This window comes from Erpetoichthys calabaricus, chromosome 12, assembly GCF_900747795.2.
Source record: "Erpetoichthys calabaricus chromosome 12, fErpCal1.3, whole genome shotgun sequence".
Classification (NCBI taxonomy): domain Eukaryota; kingdom Metazoa; phylum Chordata; class Cladistia; order Polypteriformes; family Polypteridae; genus Erpetoichthys; species Erpetoichthys calabaricus.
In genome coordinates, this window is record NC_041405.2 from 92855922 (window position 1) to 92876402 (window position 20481).

General features: G+C 39.4%; 1 protein-coding gene across 3 annotated transcripts in view; it reads right to left on the reverse strand.

Moving 5' to 3' along the window:
- Positions 1–19830, reverse strand: part of bcorl1 (BCL6 corepressor-like 1) — a 149767-nt gene extending 129937 nt beyond the window's left edge. The window contains exons 1-2 of one of the 3 annotated variants that reach the window (XM_051935067.1): positions 19637–19830; positions 12706–12749 (exon numbers count right to left, since the gene is read on the reverse strand). Coding sequence is in view for 1 of the 3 variants with exons in the window: in XM_051935065.1 (XP_051791025.1) it covers positions 12706–12749; positions 18287–18307 (65 nt within the window). In the remaining 2 variants the exon portion in view is untranslated. Of the gene's footprint in view, positions 1–12705; positions 12750–18286; positions 18475–19636 lie in introns of those variants that run through there. The other 2 variants (XM_051935065.1, XM_028815896.2) reach the window with 2 other exon arrangements.
- Positions 19831–20481: the final 651 nt, after the last annotated feature.

Genomic DNA, 20481 nt, shown 5'->3' on the forward strand with positions numbered 1-20481 from the left:
GCAACAGAGACAAATCCATCTAAGACAGCTGTAAACGTTACTAAGCTGAGAGCTTGAACTCTAATGTCTCAGGTTGCATCCTGCAAGGGAGGCCAATATTAACCTGTCCTACTACATCTATTAAAATAAGGCTAATGGCTAAATTAATCATGCATGGGTAGTGAACACAACAGTACAAGATGTTATACTGTACATCCCCCAAAAAACAGATGGTGGTAACAAGGTAGAGCTGCCTATGTCACTTGGAATCCTGCAGGACAGCCTTACCCTGTTAGGTTAAATTGGCCATTAGTGTAGCAAGCCTGCCTGGGGCTGTCAGGTGAAATCCTGGGAGGACAACTCCATAAGCTTTACAGGGTCCATCTGGGCCCAAGAAGTGTTGGCCAGATTCATCCAGAAGTGCTTCATGGCTGTGGTTATCACCTTAGCCCAGGTGAACTTTGAGTCATGTAGTTGGCAAGAACTATCTCATGGACGGAAGGTAAAGAACTGTTGATAAACCACCCAAGGCTAGACAGAGATACTAATATTTAGGTAAGCCCAAAGAGACTATAGTTTTATTATTCTGTTACTGTACTATCATTTATTGGTTTTAGTGTTGTAATTAAATCAACATTCTTTATTGTTTTCATAAGAATTACTTATCCCTTCACTTTTTTTTTTTTTTTACAGCACCTCCTCATTCACTAATATGAGAATACACCCACACAGTATGCCATTTGAGTCGTCTTGATGTCTAGTTATGCAAGACATTGAGCTTTTTGGGGTTCCAGCCCAATTTTGGTCCTCTAGATCCAAAAATGCATTTTAGGCCAGTTTTGGTTCATATTCTTTACAGAACATTACAGTCTAATAATAAAAAGTAAACCAATAGATGTCTCAGCAAAAATGATTAGAAGGAAATGAAGTTGTGTATGCCACATCAGCGGACTCCAGGGGTTCAACCCCTAATGGGATATATGAGGGGTCAAAGTTACTCCTTTTGACAAAACTTTTAAAAAAATGAGAATCGGTGATATAGGCATAAGGAGTGCTGTTTAATTATATTTCAAGGTTGCTCATCATGAATATATTTTTAATATTTGTTTCTTTACCGGTGGTCATGTGCCTCTAAGATCCACTCCCAGGTTACAGATTCAAATTTTAAAAATAAACATGTGGGGGACTACTATTTCAAGTAAATGATTATGAATATTATATTATTTTAGATTTTTGTTCCTTAACTAGACATCTAGCCCTCTATGAACCTCCATTTGAGGGTGAAAAATGAAAAAATTCAATTACAATCAAAAAATTTAGACTTTAAACATTTAAATCAAGGCACACATTTTAATATTTCAAATGCAACATTACTTGTGTATTATGTACTTCTACCTCATGAAGTAAATAATTACATGTCTTGTGAACACCCCGAATCAGGATGGCTTACGCTAATTAAGACTTTTTACCTGGTGGATTTTTTGGGCTTGAGATCTGCTATAGTGCTCCCTACTAGTATACACACAATACTTTAATGCACTGACGCTTGTCTTTATTTGATCAAGGACCACTGAGTGAAACACTGTGATTTTTTTTTGTTACATTGTACTAAGAGGCATGTCTAAAAGCCTTGACAGCTGCAGTTTGCCAAAGTAATTAACATTAACGGCTTCCTGTAGCTCCATAACCCAGCAGCTCTGTCAATCAGGAGCTTTTGCTGCACCCACACCCCATGTGTAATAACAGAACACCACAGTCTACTGATGTGACCAGCATCCACATGGAGCCCTCACAAGTTTATTCACATCGCTTCCTTTCTTATTCTTCTTGAGCTGTATTTACCCTTTCTGAATGATCTTGTATTTCTTTTACATAAACCCCACACTCCAGTATGCAATGAAAGGCACTATATAAAAAATGCCCTCCTCAACTAACCAGCTGTACTAGTCAGTGAGCTAAAGCTTGATCTGCAGCTCCTACACACAGTGCCGATGACCAGCACTGATCACTTCCAGTCATTTTATCTCCTCTTAAGGGAAGCTCACCTGCAGGCTCTTTTGCATGCGTGATACGTTGTCCGCTCCTCACCAGAAGCTCATTAAAGAAGGTCAAAGGTCACGTGAATACCTCATTTGTTTACTTGCTTTCTCTTTCTTGCTGTCTTTCGTATCCTTTTAATTTATGTTAAATGGTAAGGAATGGTGTATCATATACTGTATATACAGTTTATGCACATGCACACAAACACATTTCATATTTTTTACAAGCATCTGACACACCTGTATGTACGTGTTGAAAATTTCTAAATAGCGCTAACAAATAATAGCCTTCCAGCTTATGTGCTCCATTTGCAAAATAAAAATTTACTGTTCATTTTCAAGCAGCAAAAACACCTCACACAAAACTAACACCACTTCTTAACACATTAATGGATATTATGAGTATTACTGGCTTCAGGCTAATGCAGTGGCCAATTAGCTGTACGACTTTACCCATCAATCCACTATCAAACTTTCTAGGTAGCAAGAGCGGCAAGGAGCCACAGTCTATCCTAGCTGCATCGGGGATAAGGTAAGAACTGACTTGGATATGTCGTCAGTCTACTGCAGAGCACATTAGCAAGGCCATAACTGTGGATGTGACAGACTTTGTCTATAGCTTAGCGTTATAACTGAACAATTTTTTGTGCTTTCTCAATTTTTTTATTTTTAATAAATTTGCAAAAATCTCAAGTAAACTTTTTTCATGTTGTCATTATGGGGTGTTGTGTGTAGAATTCGGAGGAAAAAAATGAATTGAATCCATTTTGGAATAAGGCTGTAACATAACAAAATGTGGAAAAAGTGATGCGCTGTGAATACTTTCCAGATGCACTGTAAATGTGAGATCCTTAACTCAGCAGCAAGCTTCTAGTGGCATAATGTAAGGGAGGCCCTGATGCCTATTACAGAGAGTAGATTGGGGCTCATGAATGCAGGGACACGGGATGTAGAGGGTGTTGTGTCAAAGCAGTCCCAGGACTCTCAGCAGATTCTTCTCACACAGGAAATAGTTCCAATAATTGTATCAGAAATAACCTGTGTGTGTGATTTAAACCCATTCCAAAGCCAGTAAGAGTGTGGATATAGGAGATGAGTTTATGAAAAACCCGGAACTGGTAGAAGAAAATGCTGGAAATACGAGTTTCTCAAAGAGAGATTTCACAAGAACGCCCTTGGTAGCTCACAGTTGGACAATTCACATGAAACAAATGCAACCCATAGTATATAAAGTGTGAAAAAATATTGAAATTTCACCTCATTCAATAAAAAAATTTAAACAAAGTAAGGCAGAAATTGCATTTTATAGTCAAACTATATTGGAAATGAAGCATTTAGTTTGCTTTTCATTTTCATGACAAATAGTCAGAGCTTAGCTTTAATTGATTTTCTCTGAAAACCAAGTAGCAAGTTAACAGCAACCTTGCATTTTTCCATAAATGTTGGCTAGATATTTATGTTACAAAGTGGGAAGGTGAGACATCAATAGTGGACACCCTAAATGTTTCTATAACATGTAAACACAGAAAGAGGCCAGTGTGGGTAGAGAGAGAAATGGGAGAAAGTGAGGTGGGCAACTGTACAAGCTACCCCAGAGGTTACACAGGGGATTAAGAGCCATACAGACAGCCCCAGAGGGGTACAGATGTCGCCATTTTCTGTTTATGTTGCTCCTTCTTTACTGCCTCTTGTTTATGTGAATCTTATGTCTATACTGTTTAATAAAAGCACCCTTCATACATGTTTCAGACTCATTTGTCATAGATTTAGGTTTAAGGGGTGCTGCAAGAGCTCCCCACATTTTTTATGCATCACTTAGCAACCTAAACACACATATTTAAATTTATAATACAAAGTGCAAAACACATACACCTATACCAGGAATGTTTTCCTCTTCCTAAAATAACCACTGGGTAAAATTGGTTTTGGTCACTGATAACACAAGGCTGTCATGGAATGCAAAGGCCAGAGAAAGCTGACTGTGTTATGATTTATTACTTGGGTCAACAAATTCAGACAACTGCATTTAAAACGGGGAAAGAGTTCATTCATGGAATGGTGACTGGCTGCAAAGCAACAACAAAAGCAAGCATCATGAAAATTAAAACTACAACAACTACGGCAGCTTGTCAAAGACTGGCACAGACTTCAACAGCAGTGCATAGCACTAAGATAGCTTGTTTAAATACTTGCCTCAATTAATGATGGATTATAGCATTGAAACACGAGAGCAGGATATTACGGTTGCCTAGCAACAAGAAAACTGCTCACCGAAAAGGTGGCGTGGCTTAGGGAGATGTAGCATTTTATAAAGCAATGCAAAATACATAATGCAAAACAAAGGGGTGGTAATTATCTACTTAAGAGTAAATGATTTTGAGAAATGCCTTACCAGTGATGATGCGATCACTGTTTTAAACACCCTGTTCACACCTAAGTCATGTGTGTCATTAAGTGATTTTTCTTACAAAGATTAGTGTTTAAGGCAAAATTTTCTGGAAATATACATCGTCATACAATCGCATCAAAACCTCAATCTGCTGTCAACATGCCTATCGTTCTACCAGAAATATTAGCAACTGGTACGGCTACGAGGGGAAGCAAAATGGACCAGGAGATGGAATCATATCTAAGAGGCTAGCAGGGGTCAAAACTAGCAGGATAGACAATTGTGACAGACTAAATCCAACCAAAAAATTGAAGTCTCAAGAACTTAGCCAGCACATCAATAAACCGGAGAAACTACAAAGAAGCACTTGCAAAAGGATTTGTTTTGTTAATCCATTTTGTTATCCTGGCTTAAATAAAGAGTTGCACCAAACATGTCACTCGTGACAGCTTCCAGGAGAACTGACCTTAACCATGGAGAGCAACAATGGAGTCACAAGATGTCAGCATACACTGAAAAACAATACTGCATCGCGATAGAGTAAAAATAGTACAAATAAAGTCAAACCAGAATCAGCATGATTCAAAGCCTAAGGAGAAATTTACAATAACCCGCAAATGAATGTATTAACTACGAGAAAAGAATAATTCACAACACTTGTTAGGGCAGATGCGTAACTCATTTGTATAAATGACGTGCAATTTTGTGGATTTAAGCACATTTAGAACATAAGAAGTTTGACAAATTTTGAGAAGAAACCATTCAGTCCATCAAGCCTGTTTTTTTATCTAATAGCTACGCTGTCCTAATATCTCATCCAGATACTTCTTAAAGTTTGTCAAGGTTTCTGTTTCAACTACATGTCTTAATAGTTTGTTCCAGATTCCCACAACTCTTTGCATAAAAAAGTACTTTGTAGCTTCAGTCCTAAATGCACTTTCCCTTAACTTCCACTGGTTTATGTGATTCACCCAAGTACTGTGTGCAGTTTTGGTCTCCAGGATACATAGCAGCACTAGAAAAGGTGCAGAGAAGAGCAACTAGGCTCATTCTACAGGTCTACAGGGGATGAATTGTGAAGAAAGTTTAAAAGAGTTGAGCCTTTTCATGTTAAACAAAAGAAGATTAAGAGGTGACATGATTGAAGTGTTTAAAATTATAAAGGGAATTAGCACAGTGGATCAAGACTCTTATTTTAAAATGAGTTAATCAAGAACACAGGGACACAGTTGGAAACTTGTTATGGTTAAATTTCTCACAAAAATTAGGAATTTTTTTACACAGAGAACCACAGATGCTTGGAATAAGCTACCAAGTAGTGTAATAGACAGTAAGACTTTAGAGTCTTTCAAAACTAGACATGATATTATTTTAGAAGAATTAAGTGGATAGGACTGGCGAGCTTTGTTGAGCTGAATGGCCTGTTCTCGTCTATATTGTTCCAAAGTTCTAATGAATCTGCCAGATCTATTTTCTCAGTGCTTTTGAGGATTTTGAAGACCTGGATTAGGTCACCCACACAGTCTCCTATGTTCGAGACAGCATTCTTTGAGTCTGTCAGAGTACAACATGTTCTTAAGTCCTGGGATGCACTTGGTTGCTCTACTCTGCACAGTTTCAAGTGCTGCTATATTTTTTGTAGCATGGTAACCAGAACTGCACATAATACTCCAGATGCAAGCACTCACTAGTGCATTATATACTCAACAGTTTTTATGATGTAACCTAACATTATATACTCAACAGTTTTTATGATGTAACCTAACATTTCACTTACCTTCTTAATAGCCTCTGTTGATTGCTTAGATGAAGAAAATGGTGTGTCAACATAAACCCTCAAATCCTTTTTAGAATTTGTTTCATTTAGGACAGTGTCTTCCGCCCTCTTATTTATAATTAATGTTCCTTTTGCCCATTGACACTTTTCTACATTAAACTGAATTTTCCAAGTGTTCAAATAAATTCTGAGGCTTTTCCATATCTTTCTGTTGCTGCCATTTTAGTGTCTATCATTTCTCCAATTTTAGTGTTTTCTGTGAATTGCACAAGTTTACTAACAATACCAGAATCCAAGTCATTACTATGTCACTGATATATCAGAAAATCCTAACAAATAACAGTCTAAGGACAGACCGCTGAAGATCTCCACTGATGACCTCACTCCACAAGAGCATTCTCCTCTTATCTGTACTCTTTGTCTCTTATCAGTTAACCAACTTGAGATCCAGTTTTGTAGGTTATTTTGCCTTCTGATCTGTTGCTATCTTTTGAATTTGACGAAGAGTATCTAGCTCTCCTTTATTTTCTCAAAACTATCTCACATACATGAGTTCTCATATCTCACACACGAGTTATCAGTTTACATACAACAACAACATTTATTTATATAGCACATTTTCATACAAATAATGTAGCTCAAAGTGCTTTATATGATGAAGAAAAGAGAAAAAAAAGACAAAGTAAGAATTAAAATAAGACAACATTAATTAAAATAGAATAAGAGTAAGGTCCAATGGCCAGGGAAGACAGAAAAAACAAAAAAACTCCAGACGGCTGGAGAAAAAAAAATAAAATCTGCAGAACATTAACTCAAACTGGGTTTACATTTGACTTTACTTTTACAAAGTTTCCAAACTGTTCTGTATTTTTATAAAAGGTATAGCTATTTCATATAGTTGAGCTGAGTCACATAAAAAACACTCATTACACACATATCTACTGGTTAGTGCATGAAAAAGTAGTGCACTTCATGATATATCTGCCTTTTGTGAACTTCTTTCCACATGATCTGTAATATCTGTGGTAACCTCTGGGATACCACTGGGGTACAAACAGTAGGGTTTCTTGATTTCCGCACACTGCTCCCAGAACCAGTAGTATACAACTTTTTCATCAGATCCTGAATTGTGCATTTCACTGGAGTTCTTGTAACAAGTGATGGACCTACATTTTTGGGGCCCTGAAGCTTGAACTGTTACAGCCGGTTTATACTTCATGCTCAGAACGCGCAAGTGCATGCATCATAGCTGCCATGTGATCCCAGCATTCATCTGATGTATCCTCTGAGCATGTCCTCAGAAATTAATGCGACTCTTGTGCATATTGCAGTACCACAAAAAAATCAGGGGGCGCAGTGTGTTCAAGTTGGAATGCAACGTCAGAGTCTCTGTCAGCACTATCAACATGTGACAACAAGCCACTTTGCAGATCCTACAGGATCAATGTGTGTACTTCGATGTTTGATGAATGGTTCGATGTAGTGAAGCAAATCATCATATTTAAATGCTGACATACAAATGTATTCCTGGTGGTTTTCTTCCTCTATTTCTCGCACAGGCAATACAAGTGTTGCATATTCCCCATCATTATGACACGAAGTGTATTTGAGCCATGGAGAAAAAAAAATTTAGGGACACGTCCCGAAAAAAAAGTATTTTGTGATTAAACTGGAAAATTTAACTATAATCTTGTAGTTTATTTTGTTATTAAAGTAGAACATTGTAAACATCATCTTAAAACTGATCCACTTGTTAATCACTACTTGTTTCTAGGTTTTCCTCCTGCACTGACGGCAGCAGCAGGCAGTGATTGCTACACAGAACGCATTCAATTTATGATATTCCAACTCTCTGCACATTTAGCATCCTGATTTATACTTGATATTACTTTCATGATGAAATGTGTTAAAGCATGTATGTTACATTTTACAGATAAATCATCAACTTCAATTGAATTATTTAATAATTACACATCGGGGCTGCATGGTAATGGAGCGGTAGTGCTGCTGCCTCGCAGTAGGGAGTCACGTCCCTGGTGGTCCCTGCCTGGAGTTTGCATATTTTCCTGGTGGGTTTTCACAGTGTGCTCTGGTTTATCCAAGTTTTGTAGATGTGGTGATGCTAAAATGACTCTTGTGTATGTGTGTACTTATCACCTTGCAATGAGATGATTCCCAGACCAGGGATTGTTTCTGTCGCCCATTACAGCAAGCATCGTGAGCGTCCCTGGATTGATGGATGTAATCATTAAACATCCATCTTTTTCAGAGATATTGCAGCAAGGTGTCCTAGGAATTAATTTAATGGATGTTTCAGGCAATTCACAACACAGTGAAGCCGTCCGGTAGAATTCTCCAGACTTACGTAAAGTACGCGCACAAGTATAAATGGTACACCGCTTGCGTAGCAGTGGCATCTGCAGGCGCACCCAGCCAGCCTAAAAGAGGCCCCTGCGCAACCAGCAATGAAGTCTGGGTAACCACCATTCTCTCCTTCAACTGTTATTCCATGACAACTCACCACAAATTTAAATAAAAATCAGTACATCTCAGACTTTGACCTAAGTACATTGGTAAAACTGTTATTATTTATTTTAATATTATATGTTTAGTATAGGGCAGCACGGTGGCGCAGTGGTAGCACTGCTGCCTCGCAGTTAGGAGACCCGGGTTCGCTTCCCGGGTCCACCCTGCGTGGAGTTTGCATGTTCTCCCCGTGTCTGCGTGGGTTTCCTCCGGGTACTCCGGTTTCCTCCCACAGTCCAAAGACATGCAGGTTAGGTGGATTGGTGATTCTAAATTGGCCCTAGTGTGTGCTTGGTGTGTTTGTGTGTGTCCTGCGGTGGGTTGGCACCCTGCCCGGGATTGGTTCCCTGCCTTGTGCCCTGTGTTGGCTGGGATTGGCTCCAGCAGACCCCCGTGACCCTGTGTTCGGATTCAGCGGGTTGGAAAATGGATGGATGGATGTTTAGTATATTTGAAGGTTTTTCTAAGATTATTTGTGTAACTAAAAGATTACCGAAATGTTGCCCTTTACAATGACTGCAAGAATTGAAATATGCTTCAATTTTTTTCAATTATGGCTAGCCTAACATAACTAATTTTAATAAAAATTTGACTTGCTGTCATAAATGTTAATAGTGTTTTAAATTATTTATTATTATTTTAGAATATATTAAGAATTAATCATCTTTGAATCGAACATTTCTTTGTTTACGGCTTCAATAATCTTCAGATTTTTATTTTGACTATTATTATATATTGAAATACACTATATTATTATTTTTTAAAAACCCCTTCTCATACAGTAGACACAACAAAATTTTTAAGAAACGTGGACTAAAGTTGCCTCTTAGGCCCTGAAGTTTAAGCTTCATTAGTTTCATAGTAGATCCACCCCTGCTTGGAACAGGATATTGTTACATGAATCTCTTATGTGTCAACTTGATGAAGCCTGTGTGAACATACAGCTCCATAATCATACCAGTCTGCTCCAATGAATATGACATGTCTTCTCTACAGCACACATACAGAAAACAAAACAAAGCAAAATGTGAATGGGGACTTCCCACTTGTTTTACCAGACTATGTGTGCTGCTGCTGAACCAGGGTGGGGCACCTTGCCATGCACAGGGCTACTTTTATGTGCCCCAACTAGTATATGCCACATGTCTCCATATATTGTTCTGCAAATTTCTTTGTAATACAGCAGTATGTAAAAAGAAGCAACAGAGATAATCAACCAAAGATATCACTAGAATGAAAGTCATATCCTACACTAGACAGGTGGAGTCCCATTGTAACAAAATTCATGGGACCATAAAAATATTTTGTTATAAAGAATGTGTGGAAAATATGTATACAATTGTGACAGGGGTTGCCGGCAATTCACCATCTCTAATGGAAGGGGCTCAAGAACAGCTCCATAGCTGCTCTGCTACATCTGGTAAACAGTAAACCAAGGGCGAAGAAATTGGTTATCCTCTGCATGATCAGGCTTACCATGTAACATGCTTGGCACACGATGTTTAAAACATTTAACACTGGGCTTTGAACTGTATTTCCTCGCACTCTCCTGGGGCTTCATGTATAAACAGTGTATACGCACAAAAATGTTGTGTATGAACATTTCCACGCTCAAATCGCAATGTATAAAACCTAAACTTGGCGTAAAGCCATGCACATTTTCACAGTAGCTCCGACCCTGGTTTACGCAAGTTCTCCGCTTGGTTTTGCAAACTGACGGCACCCAGCATCAAAGCAGTGCTACTGTTCCTGTGTGGTTACCCTTTCTTTTTTAGATCCACATCCCTAACACGGCTTTATCATATACACTGAAACTAACTGCATATTGTTTATTAGTTTAAGGCATCTGATTATAATTACCCTGTAATAATATAATGGTCCAGGGAATAGCCAAAGTATTCCAAATACCATATCTGCTTTAGCTTTGTTACTCTCACTGCACCTTCTTCTTCTTCTTTCAGCTGCTCCCGTTAAGGGTTGCCAGAGCGGATCATCTTTTTCCATATTACTCTCACTGCACCACTTGGAGTATTTATAACACTATATCTGAGTGGGGAATCATAGATCTACAGCAGCTGATCGGAAAGAGAATTATACAGCATCGGTATACAGCATCAAGCACATGCTGCCTCAGCCATGCTGTCTATTGAACTGCTCTCACACGGCGAACACTTCAAAGCCTTTCCTGTGCGGACCTCACAGTTCAGAAACAGTTTCATCCCAAGAACTATAAATGCACTCAATCAGTCAATCAAGTGCTCCTTGTAGAACTGTTTGTACTTATAAGTACAATTACCTCACTGTAAACTTGCGATACAGTTATAATATTGCACAACCTGAGCCACTTTATAAAGCGTGTATTTACATATGATGACGATATCATTTTTAAGATGAAATGCAGCAAAATATGTTTATTATATTATACAGATAAAATTGTAACTTCATTTAAATAATCTATATTGTAAATAATTAAACATGTGAGGACACGGTGTCGCAGCGCTAGCAAGGATCTGGCGCCACGTTCAAGGATTGTTCCTGCCTTGCACTACATTCTTGCTGGGGCTGGCACGACACTGGCAGGACAGATGGATAGAATAATTAAACATGTATTACGAAGATATTTTAGTATTCCTTAAAAGTTTTGAAGAATCAGAGTTCTAAGCTTACAGATGGCTTAACATCTATTACAGAGCTGATTGTGTGGCGATTGGCTATTTGGAGAAAGAAAAGTAAGGACAGGAATTGGGGGTTAGTACGTTTGAAAGAGACAGTACTGCTACAATAAAGAATTTCATTGAAGGTCACGCACAGTGCAGTAAGCATCTTGCGTGAGACATGAACAATCACTGTGCCACCGTGTTCCCATGTTTAATAACATGCTTTAACTCCTGTCATCATGAAAATGATATCACGTATACATCTCAATATTTTAATTATTCAGAGAGCTGTAATATTACGAATGTAATGGAATCTGTGTCCTGTCAGAGGAAGAGAAAGCCCGGAAGCACATAGTGATTCACACACACATAGAGCACATAGAAGATCAAATACAAAACAAAGCATTTAACGTGCTACTTTAGTTATGATGGGATTTGAGAAACTAGTAAATTAAATGATTTTAAGATGAAGTTTATGATGTTCTACTTTAATGACAAAATAAACTACGTGATTAAAGTGGAAATTTCGAGATTAAAGTTGACATTTTGTGCTTTTTTCCCCACTGTGTGCCTTTTTTTTTTCGCTGTACCCTAATAAGCTTTCATATGACACTCAGATGGTGGGCTACGACTTGCCTTTTCACGGCGACTTTGATATGTGACAACTTCTTTTTTATTTTGGGCACTGTGTGACTTTGTGAACTTGAGCTTTCGAGTTTCTCCGACACGCTATGTCACTCGATCAACTTCCTTTTGTTGTTTACACCACTGTTTAAACCAGCAAATAGTATATTTTTCCTTGCCTCCACATGGTATTCGCTGAAATTCTTCTATTTTCCTTCGTGCTTTTGCCATTGTCTTTTCACAGAAGGCTGAACTTAAGGGCTATTTATATTGATTTGCATATTCAAAGAGGCGTAATTCTGGGAGGAGTTGGGGTGGGACAGCAGGCGAGTGCACGTGCATTACTTTCATGCTGACCGGGATTTATGTAGAAGAACGTGGAAGTTGGCGTTGGCACAGATTTATGCATCTGGATTTTTTTGTGCGTACGAACATTTCTGCTTTTGTGCTTACGCCATGTTATAGTGTGAGTTCTACGCACTGCGTTATACATGAGGCCCCTGATCTGCCACAGCAGTGATTCCGAGCTGCTTGTGTTCTTCTAAGCTGAAGATGGGAGCTAAAGCAGTATCACTGACCCTGTGTCATGGCTCCTATCTCGTGTGCTTGAGTACTGAAGTAATAGTTCGTATTTTGAATGAAGTCTTGAAACTGTACCTGCCTTATCTATACAGTAATAAAGTACCTGTGTTTTCCTTGGAAACCTGGACTCACCTTCCTGTTTCTTGTACAACTCTGTGACCCAAGCTTGACAATACCTGCATAAAAAAACAGAACTTCTTAAACAGCACAAAATATTTGATTTGAAAATGAGACGTTAGATGTAACTTTTTTTATAGAAATAACAGGTATGAATACAAAATGAAAATGAGATGTTAGAAGGAACTTTTTTTTTCTCCGTAAACTGATCCCGTTTTTCACTTTTTTGTTTATCGCAACGAAAACTTTGAGATGCACTATAAAACTTGAACAGTACAGTATTCGCACCCAACACAACTACCCACGCACATACTCAGATGAACACTGACTCAGAATTTGGTTATATCTGCATGATGCCGCACCTACACTCCTGCAGAGCCTCGCTGTGACTGTCCGAGACCAGAAATTTCACAACAGACGGTCACTTTCTTTTGGTCTAACAAGAAAGAGACAGCCTGTTGCAGGTTTCCCGAGACAAGTAGAAAGTACAGGTGTGGCATTAATTATTTATTGCATCACATTATTATCTACAGAGGCCATTTTTGGTCAATAAAAAAATACCTTCATTATACTGAAATCTACGTTTTGTTAAAATGAAATCTGTTAAACATGATGTTGTATGAGCATTTGTCCAGGCCAACAAAAGTATTAATTATTCTGAAAATGTAGTTACTTCTGTATTTGATGTAACAGGATTTGACTCATATTAATAAGCAAGTGGAAGTCAACCACGTAAGCTTTCATCATAAGCAAATTCATGAGGGTCTAAAGTAAGATATTCCAGGCAATGACAAAGGAAATTGTACAGAATTGTTTCAGCTAAATAATGAAATTTTAATTTGAAGCCACTAATAAAACAAAAAACTGAAAACGAACTGAAAATGAAAAACAGGGAAGGCTTCTTTACACAATATATTCACTCATAATATTTTGTGTCACATACTTCTTGGGACAATTCACCCATGAGCCAGCCAAAGATCCAACGGACTAAAAAATAAGTTTATTTGTAAACATTTGACGTAATTGTGTTATGTGTAAAAGAAGTGACCAGATACAGTTAATAGATGTTGGGATGATCACTGACCTGCACGAATCCCAAGCAAAATAAGAACCTTAAAGAAACAAACAGCTCTATTACACCTATGTAAACCTTTATAAGATACTCCATATCTTTTTGGTACCGCATGGAGGTTTAGTTCCTGCCTTATGCCTGAACCTGCCATAATAGCTTCTAACACCACCACCCTGAACTGGATTAAATGTGTTTAATTATGAACAGATAGATATTCACTACAGTTTCCTTACACAATTAAATTCTGTACAAGAACAAGTCAACCATCTGTTTTCAGACTCACTTCATGGCTCAGTCTGACACAAAAATCCCTAGAGGGGTACAAATATTCTCAAAAAAGACACACAATGGCTCCAAAATAACTTATACTATATGTTGTACAAGACGTTTCACACTAACAGAACGTAGAAGAGAAATCTTTGAGCCTGGATATGAATTTGTGTCTGAGGTACCATGAAGCAAAAGCCTTAAAGTCAGCAGTCCCCCAAAAGATGGTGAATCTTTGGAAAACATCTATTTCAGCCTTTCACAATATGGTTTAGGAAAATGAACATTTGAAACTGCCATGTGTTAAAAGAATGTTTACAGACAGCAGAGTTTATTTCATTTATTTGGCTCCCTGAACAAGTGCAGCAATCATACCTTAGCTTTATTTTGTTTCTTATTGATGCTGACAACCTATACACAAAGAATAATAACAGCAAAGGCAAGGTAAAATATGTACTTTATGGTTTTATATTAAGTTTTGTGACCCACTACAATTGCTCATAAAAAAGAGCAAACATTGAGTTTTTGATGTAAGTGGTTATAGATTTGGAGAAACTCTGACTAGGCAAAGAAAACAATTCAGATATTGTATAGCTGAGCATAATAAATATTCAATATTTAGGCTCTGCATGTAGTATGCATCACATGTTAATACAGCTGTTTTTTGGCTTTTTAGCTTATTTCATCCCACCACATGTGAGAAGAACAACTGAGTAAAGGCAACATTTCATATTATGATGTTAAAGTTAGCGTTGTCAGCTTGTCACTAGGGAAGGTGCATGGACAAGCCAAGCACATATTTGGCTAAGATAAATATGCCTTGACAGCAGCTGTTTCTCATTAGCCCTTTCTTATTCATTTCTCATTCATCATCTTCTACCCATCCAGGTTCTAATTCACCATTTCCTTTTGCCAGTCTTTCTCATTCACAGTTTCTTACTCCACGCTTTCTGATGATAGCCCTCTGTTTGCCTTAGCTGCTATCTAAACCATATAGCTCCTTATTTCTACATACTTTCTCTCTCTCTGGTCCCTGTTTGAATGTGTTTTGTATATTTCCCAAATATTCTTTTAGTAGATGGTGGCCCAGTTTCCTATTAGCCCAGATTCTTCCTCACCAATATATTAATTATTTTTCAGCACTTTCCTTTCACTGCTACAGCCTGCCCAGGTTAGTCCCTACCTTTCACATGCTACCGCCAGAGTAGGTTCAGCCCTACACAATTCAGAACTGGTCTAGCCAAGTGTTGCAATACATTAAATAAGTTTTGTATGTTTAATTCCCAGATAATGCCATACATCAACTACTTGCATCATTTCTGCCCCTTATTCACCTAAAATTCACATCTTATTCATGTTTTCTGTTTACTGTCTCTCATTTGCCCAATTTCTCATTTAATGTTTCTAATTTCACTAACCTCACATGTGGTCTAGTGCCTAAGGACTTCCACTCTAAAACTCAAAACATGGGTTGAGGAAACCCAATTAGAATCAACCTGTCCTAAAACCATACATTAATTGGGAAATCTGAATCCACTGAACATGAGTGAATGTGGGTACACATGTGACTGCATCCTGTAATATATTAGCTTCCTACGCAAGAATGGCTCCTGTACCATCCACTGCTGCCAACATAGGCTCATGCTCTCTTAAATCTTACATAAACACAAAAAAAAGGCTTAAAAAAAGCATGGGTGGCACAGTGGTGGGTGATACTGCTAAACAGCTGCAGTACCTTGGGTTCAACCCTAGGCCTGGGCACTATTTGTATAAACACATCTTCCATCTAGGTCTGTGAAATTTCTCCCAGTACCTAGAATGAATCCTGTATGCACTGCATGCTATATAAACTGGGCAATCTAAAATCTGGCTGTGCAGGTGTCTTCACTGATGAATATACATCTCATCTAGGACTGATGTCTGTGTTGCCAGGACAAGCGCTGTAATGGAATAAATGAGTTCAGAAAATGTATACATAGATCCAGGGTGAGTTTTCAGGTCCTAAGGTTACTCAACAGTTGAAAAGGTTACTCAACAGTTGAACATGTTGTCAACTGCAGGAGCAATGCTGATATGAGTTTCTAATATTAATTTTACTATTATATTTATATGTCGCCTTTGATGTAAATTTTTGTATCCATTGTGTATTGAAGGCATGCAATGAAAAAAATTAAATTTGACTGTATACACGACTTGAAAATATAACAATGTAAATTTGACTGTATACACAACTTGAAAATATAACAATGAACAGATTGAAAGCATTTTTAACTAAAGCTGACTTTGGGATAAGTTATAAATCAAAAGTGTCAAAATACATCTTGCTGAAATCTTTCTGATTTAATTAAACTAACGCTTTCTTCGTTTTATTTTGTTATTTATTCATTTTGATTAATGTAGAACTTTAGTAGATGTCAAAACTTTGCAAAGCACTCATGATGTAAATCTAGCACTGCCACATTCTGGGGATTATACTGACCAGAAAAATTAAACTAGACAGACAGACAGACAGACAGAAAGGCAGGCAGACAGAGAGACAGACAGACAGAGAGATAGAGAGAGTCTCTTGGTGGTCTTGTGCTGTCCATGTGCAGCGCATCACTCTGTGACTCTCACAGTTCATCGGGATTTCAGCTGTACAAATACAGAAACGGCCCTACTATGAACCTGTCAAATGTTTGTAACTTTACATAAAAGTATTATCTATACAGACATTTACAGCTTTTTCTCCATTTTTTTCTATGTATATCCTATTTGCCCATTTTCTCATTTACCATTTCCTCGTTTTACTGATTCTTAATTCCTCTTTTTCAGCCTCTATACTTTTCCACTGTCATGCAGGGTTTATTAATGACTCCATTTTTATTTACTATTTGTTCAAGTATCTCTTGCTAGTTTTTTTCCTCTCAACGTGTGTCCTTTTTTCACCTTATATTTACCCTGTGCATTACTTCTTTTTCTAATTTTTGTTATTTCTGCTTTTTTTCTTTTTTATTATTAACCATACGGTTTTTGTTCAGTGCCTTTTCACCACTTGGTCTTAAATAACATTTTTCACATTGTCAACATGTTATTTTCAGTTATTCGGTTTCTCGTCCCTTCAGATTTAACAGCTTCTTATTTGTCGTTTATTTTTTTGTTCTGTTCAATTTCCCTATTCCGTTTCTGGTTTTCTACTTTCACCATCGTGCTGGCTCTTATTTGCTCATTTTCTCACTTTCCCATTTTGACATTCACAAGATGGAATTTGCTCATGTTCGCTAAGTGACTTCTTTTGACGTTCCTGCCCATTCAATTTCGGAGTTTCGGCTTTTGAAGCGAATCATGTTCTTCCATGACGACAGTAACATACCATCGTCTGCCTCGCATTCCCCATTCAGGGAAGACGATGTCATTGCCTGTCACAGCAGGAGTGTTCAGAAGTCGGGACTCGACACGGGTCGGGACGCGCAGCCATCGGCGCACCCACGCATACCAGGCCGACGAAGCGTCGCCGGACGTAACTGACAGCACGTCTCCGGCCTGTGCGTGTACTTCATAAACGGGCCTCACGATTTTCTCGTATTCGTCGCCGGGAGAAAGCCTGATGTGGGGGTCACGGCATCACAGCACATACTGTACTGTACAGTACGTCAAGTCGAATGAGTAAAGAGATATCGAAAGGGCTGGGTCACGTGTGGCACTTGTTTCTCTTTTCTGGTAAAGTGACAAACTGCACGCGACAACAAAAAGGGTGCAAGCAGAGCTCGATTATGCCCTCGTTTGTTCTACTTTTGTGTTATTGTTGACAAGCTGCACGTGATGACAGGCAGACAGAGGTGACCGCAGATTTGCTCACGTCGCACGTTGTTGGTTCTGCCCGTCCTCACAGACTGTGTCTAATAACCAAATCATCATGGATGTTGCCTTTTTTTAACATGCGATTAAGTTTCGGGCGCATCGCACGGCGTTACCCAGTACTGTCGGCGAAGTCCTGCTTTCTTTGAAAAGAAAACGTGGCCGCGCTGGAAACAAACGCTGCTACCTGGGCGATGTTGCGAAAATGCCAACATGGGAAGTATCATTTTCTTATTGCAGATAAACCAACGTTTTCTCAACAAATGGTGACCTATTTCTCAAGACGGGTGAGGGATTATTTTAGCAATCGCAAGATGACGCAAAAGCAACCAGTGGAAGTAACGTGAACAAAATCAAATAGCTTTAGACGCGGTCTGTCCAGAAAGGCAGTACATTGATTCGCACGACACAAGTACACACCTCGTCTTTACTGTTGCTCATGGGGATATCGTCGTGCTCCGGGCCGCCCGACTGAATGTAGATCCACTTCCTCTGGTGTCGTTGCGACTGTACAACAGATCAGACTGCAGATCGCAGCGCATCGGCTTATCCCGACATCGCTGGCCGACAGAGAGCGCACGGAGTCAGCCCGAGCAGCGCCACAGCGGCTGGGTGCCCTGCATTAACAATTGTCCAAAGGGTGCCGCTACTTCTGTGGCTGCCCTAGCAGTGTGTGTGTGTGCGTGCCTGTCTGTTTGTGGTGTTGCGGGGTGTGTGTGTGTGTGTGGAGGGGGGGGGGGGGTGAGGTGTGTGTATGCTGGGGGGGTATAACTAAACAGCTTGGGACAAAGCTGTGCTTGGTGAAATCACACAAATGTACACAAGTACGATGGAAGACAACCTCGAATAAAATTCCAGTTCCACGTTCGGGAGATCTCAACCATCGCATCCCGGAAAGATTATATATCCGCTCGCCCGACGCGGGGTCGCAGTGGCAGACATGACATTTACAAGCACGCACATTCACAGGAGTCATACACTTCACCTCGTCTCTCTTAGTATTTCTGCAAAACTATAGCTCTAGAAAACATTTTGGGCCAAGGCATCGAGATTCAAATCGGAGCGAAACATGGCAGTGCGCGAAAGCCGATCAAACAGAGACCAAACGTAAATAGCTCAAAGACATCATCGTTAGAGAGAAAATATACAGAATCGTGTAACCCAGCTACACAAAAGTTCCCCTTACGAGTGAACGTGACCCGGCAGCAACCGTCACTCCAGTCAGTACAGCTCCAAAGCAACTCTCGCACTTCTTGGGTGTACTGGCTATGGACAGTTGAAGCGGCGATGCGCTAAAAATAAAACGTCAATGCCATTTGCCGGGTCATATTATAGGAAAGGAGATTTGGTTGTCTGCTGCTAACCACCCGTAGTCCTTTGCATCCGCACCTGTCCGGTAAAGGTGCAAACTCCGGCAACAAAATAAGGAAACGAGACACACATGACCTACAGCTCGCAAAGCACAAGCTGTCTAAAGAGAGGAGAGCACAATAAATACCAATCAGGACACGCAAGTGATTTCGTAGTTTTCGGAACCTCACCCAAATGCCGGTGTTGTAGCAATAACGTATGCATTTAATGACTAAACACAATTCGGAGGGCGCAATAAGAGAATGACCAGACTAGCAAAACAGGCGTTAAATAGTACAAAAAAGTTAAAGCACACGAGTACCCGTGCCCTCTCGGAAATTGCAGCCCCTTTAAATGCCCCTCGGCTCGCCAGCATTGCCTCTTTTGTTATTAGCAATGGCAATCCTACGGCACTCTTACCTTCCCCACCAGAGAGCGAGATCACGAAATATTTCGGGTTGCTCAAGTGTCGTACCAACTGGTACGGAAAGAGGGGGACGACTCTTCTGTCTAAGCTGCCTTCCGGTTTGTGCCTCTAAGACGTTTTCAAAGTAGAATAAATCCGGGGTGAATTTTGTTTTTTTCCCCGCAATGTTCCCACATTGCCAGTTTCAGTCTGCAGAAGCTCGAGAGAAATATCGCGCACACCGGGTCCTAAAGCCTGCCCATTTATGTGTACAGGTGAACGGGGAAGGCTGCTCAGTGCTGCGAGACCTGTCAGGGCTTTGCACGGACAACGAAATGCATCGATTCCGACACAGCACTGCGTGGACACATCTGCACTTTCGTAACGTGCAGCGATGGGCACAGAACCTTAGTTATGACACACTAGCTTGGGGCAAACTCTTCCTCATTATGTCATCTTGGACCGTCGTTAACGTTAAAGGACTTAGCAAACACACGGGCGGATGTACTTCTGATTCTTTCCTATGTGGCACTTACGCTTTAGTAGTAATGAATTCAATACCTGTAATTTAATATTATTGCGTATATTAACTTACACCGGGAATGGGGCCTGTGTATAACACAACCTATCATTCGCAATCCCACTTAAGCCAATTTAGGGTCATCATGGGCCAGATTCTTTTCCGGCAGCCACGGGTGCAAGGCAGCTAACCAGCCCTGGATGAGGCGACAATGCTCACTCACCCTGTTTAAAGACTCTTGACAATCCTAATTAAATGCTAAAAATCGGAGAACAAGAAGAAAAAGAATATTAACAGATTTACTCGTGAAAGACGTTCACGTAAATACCGACCAGTTGA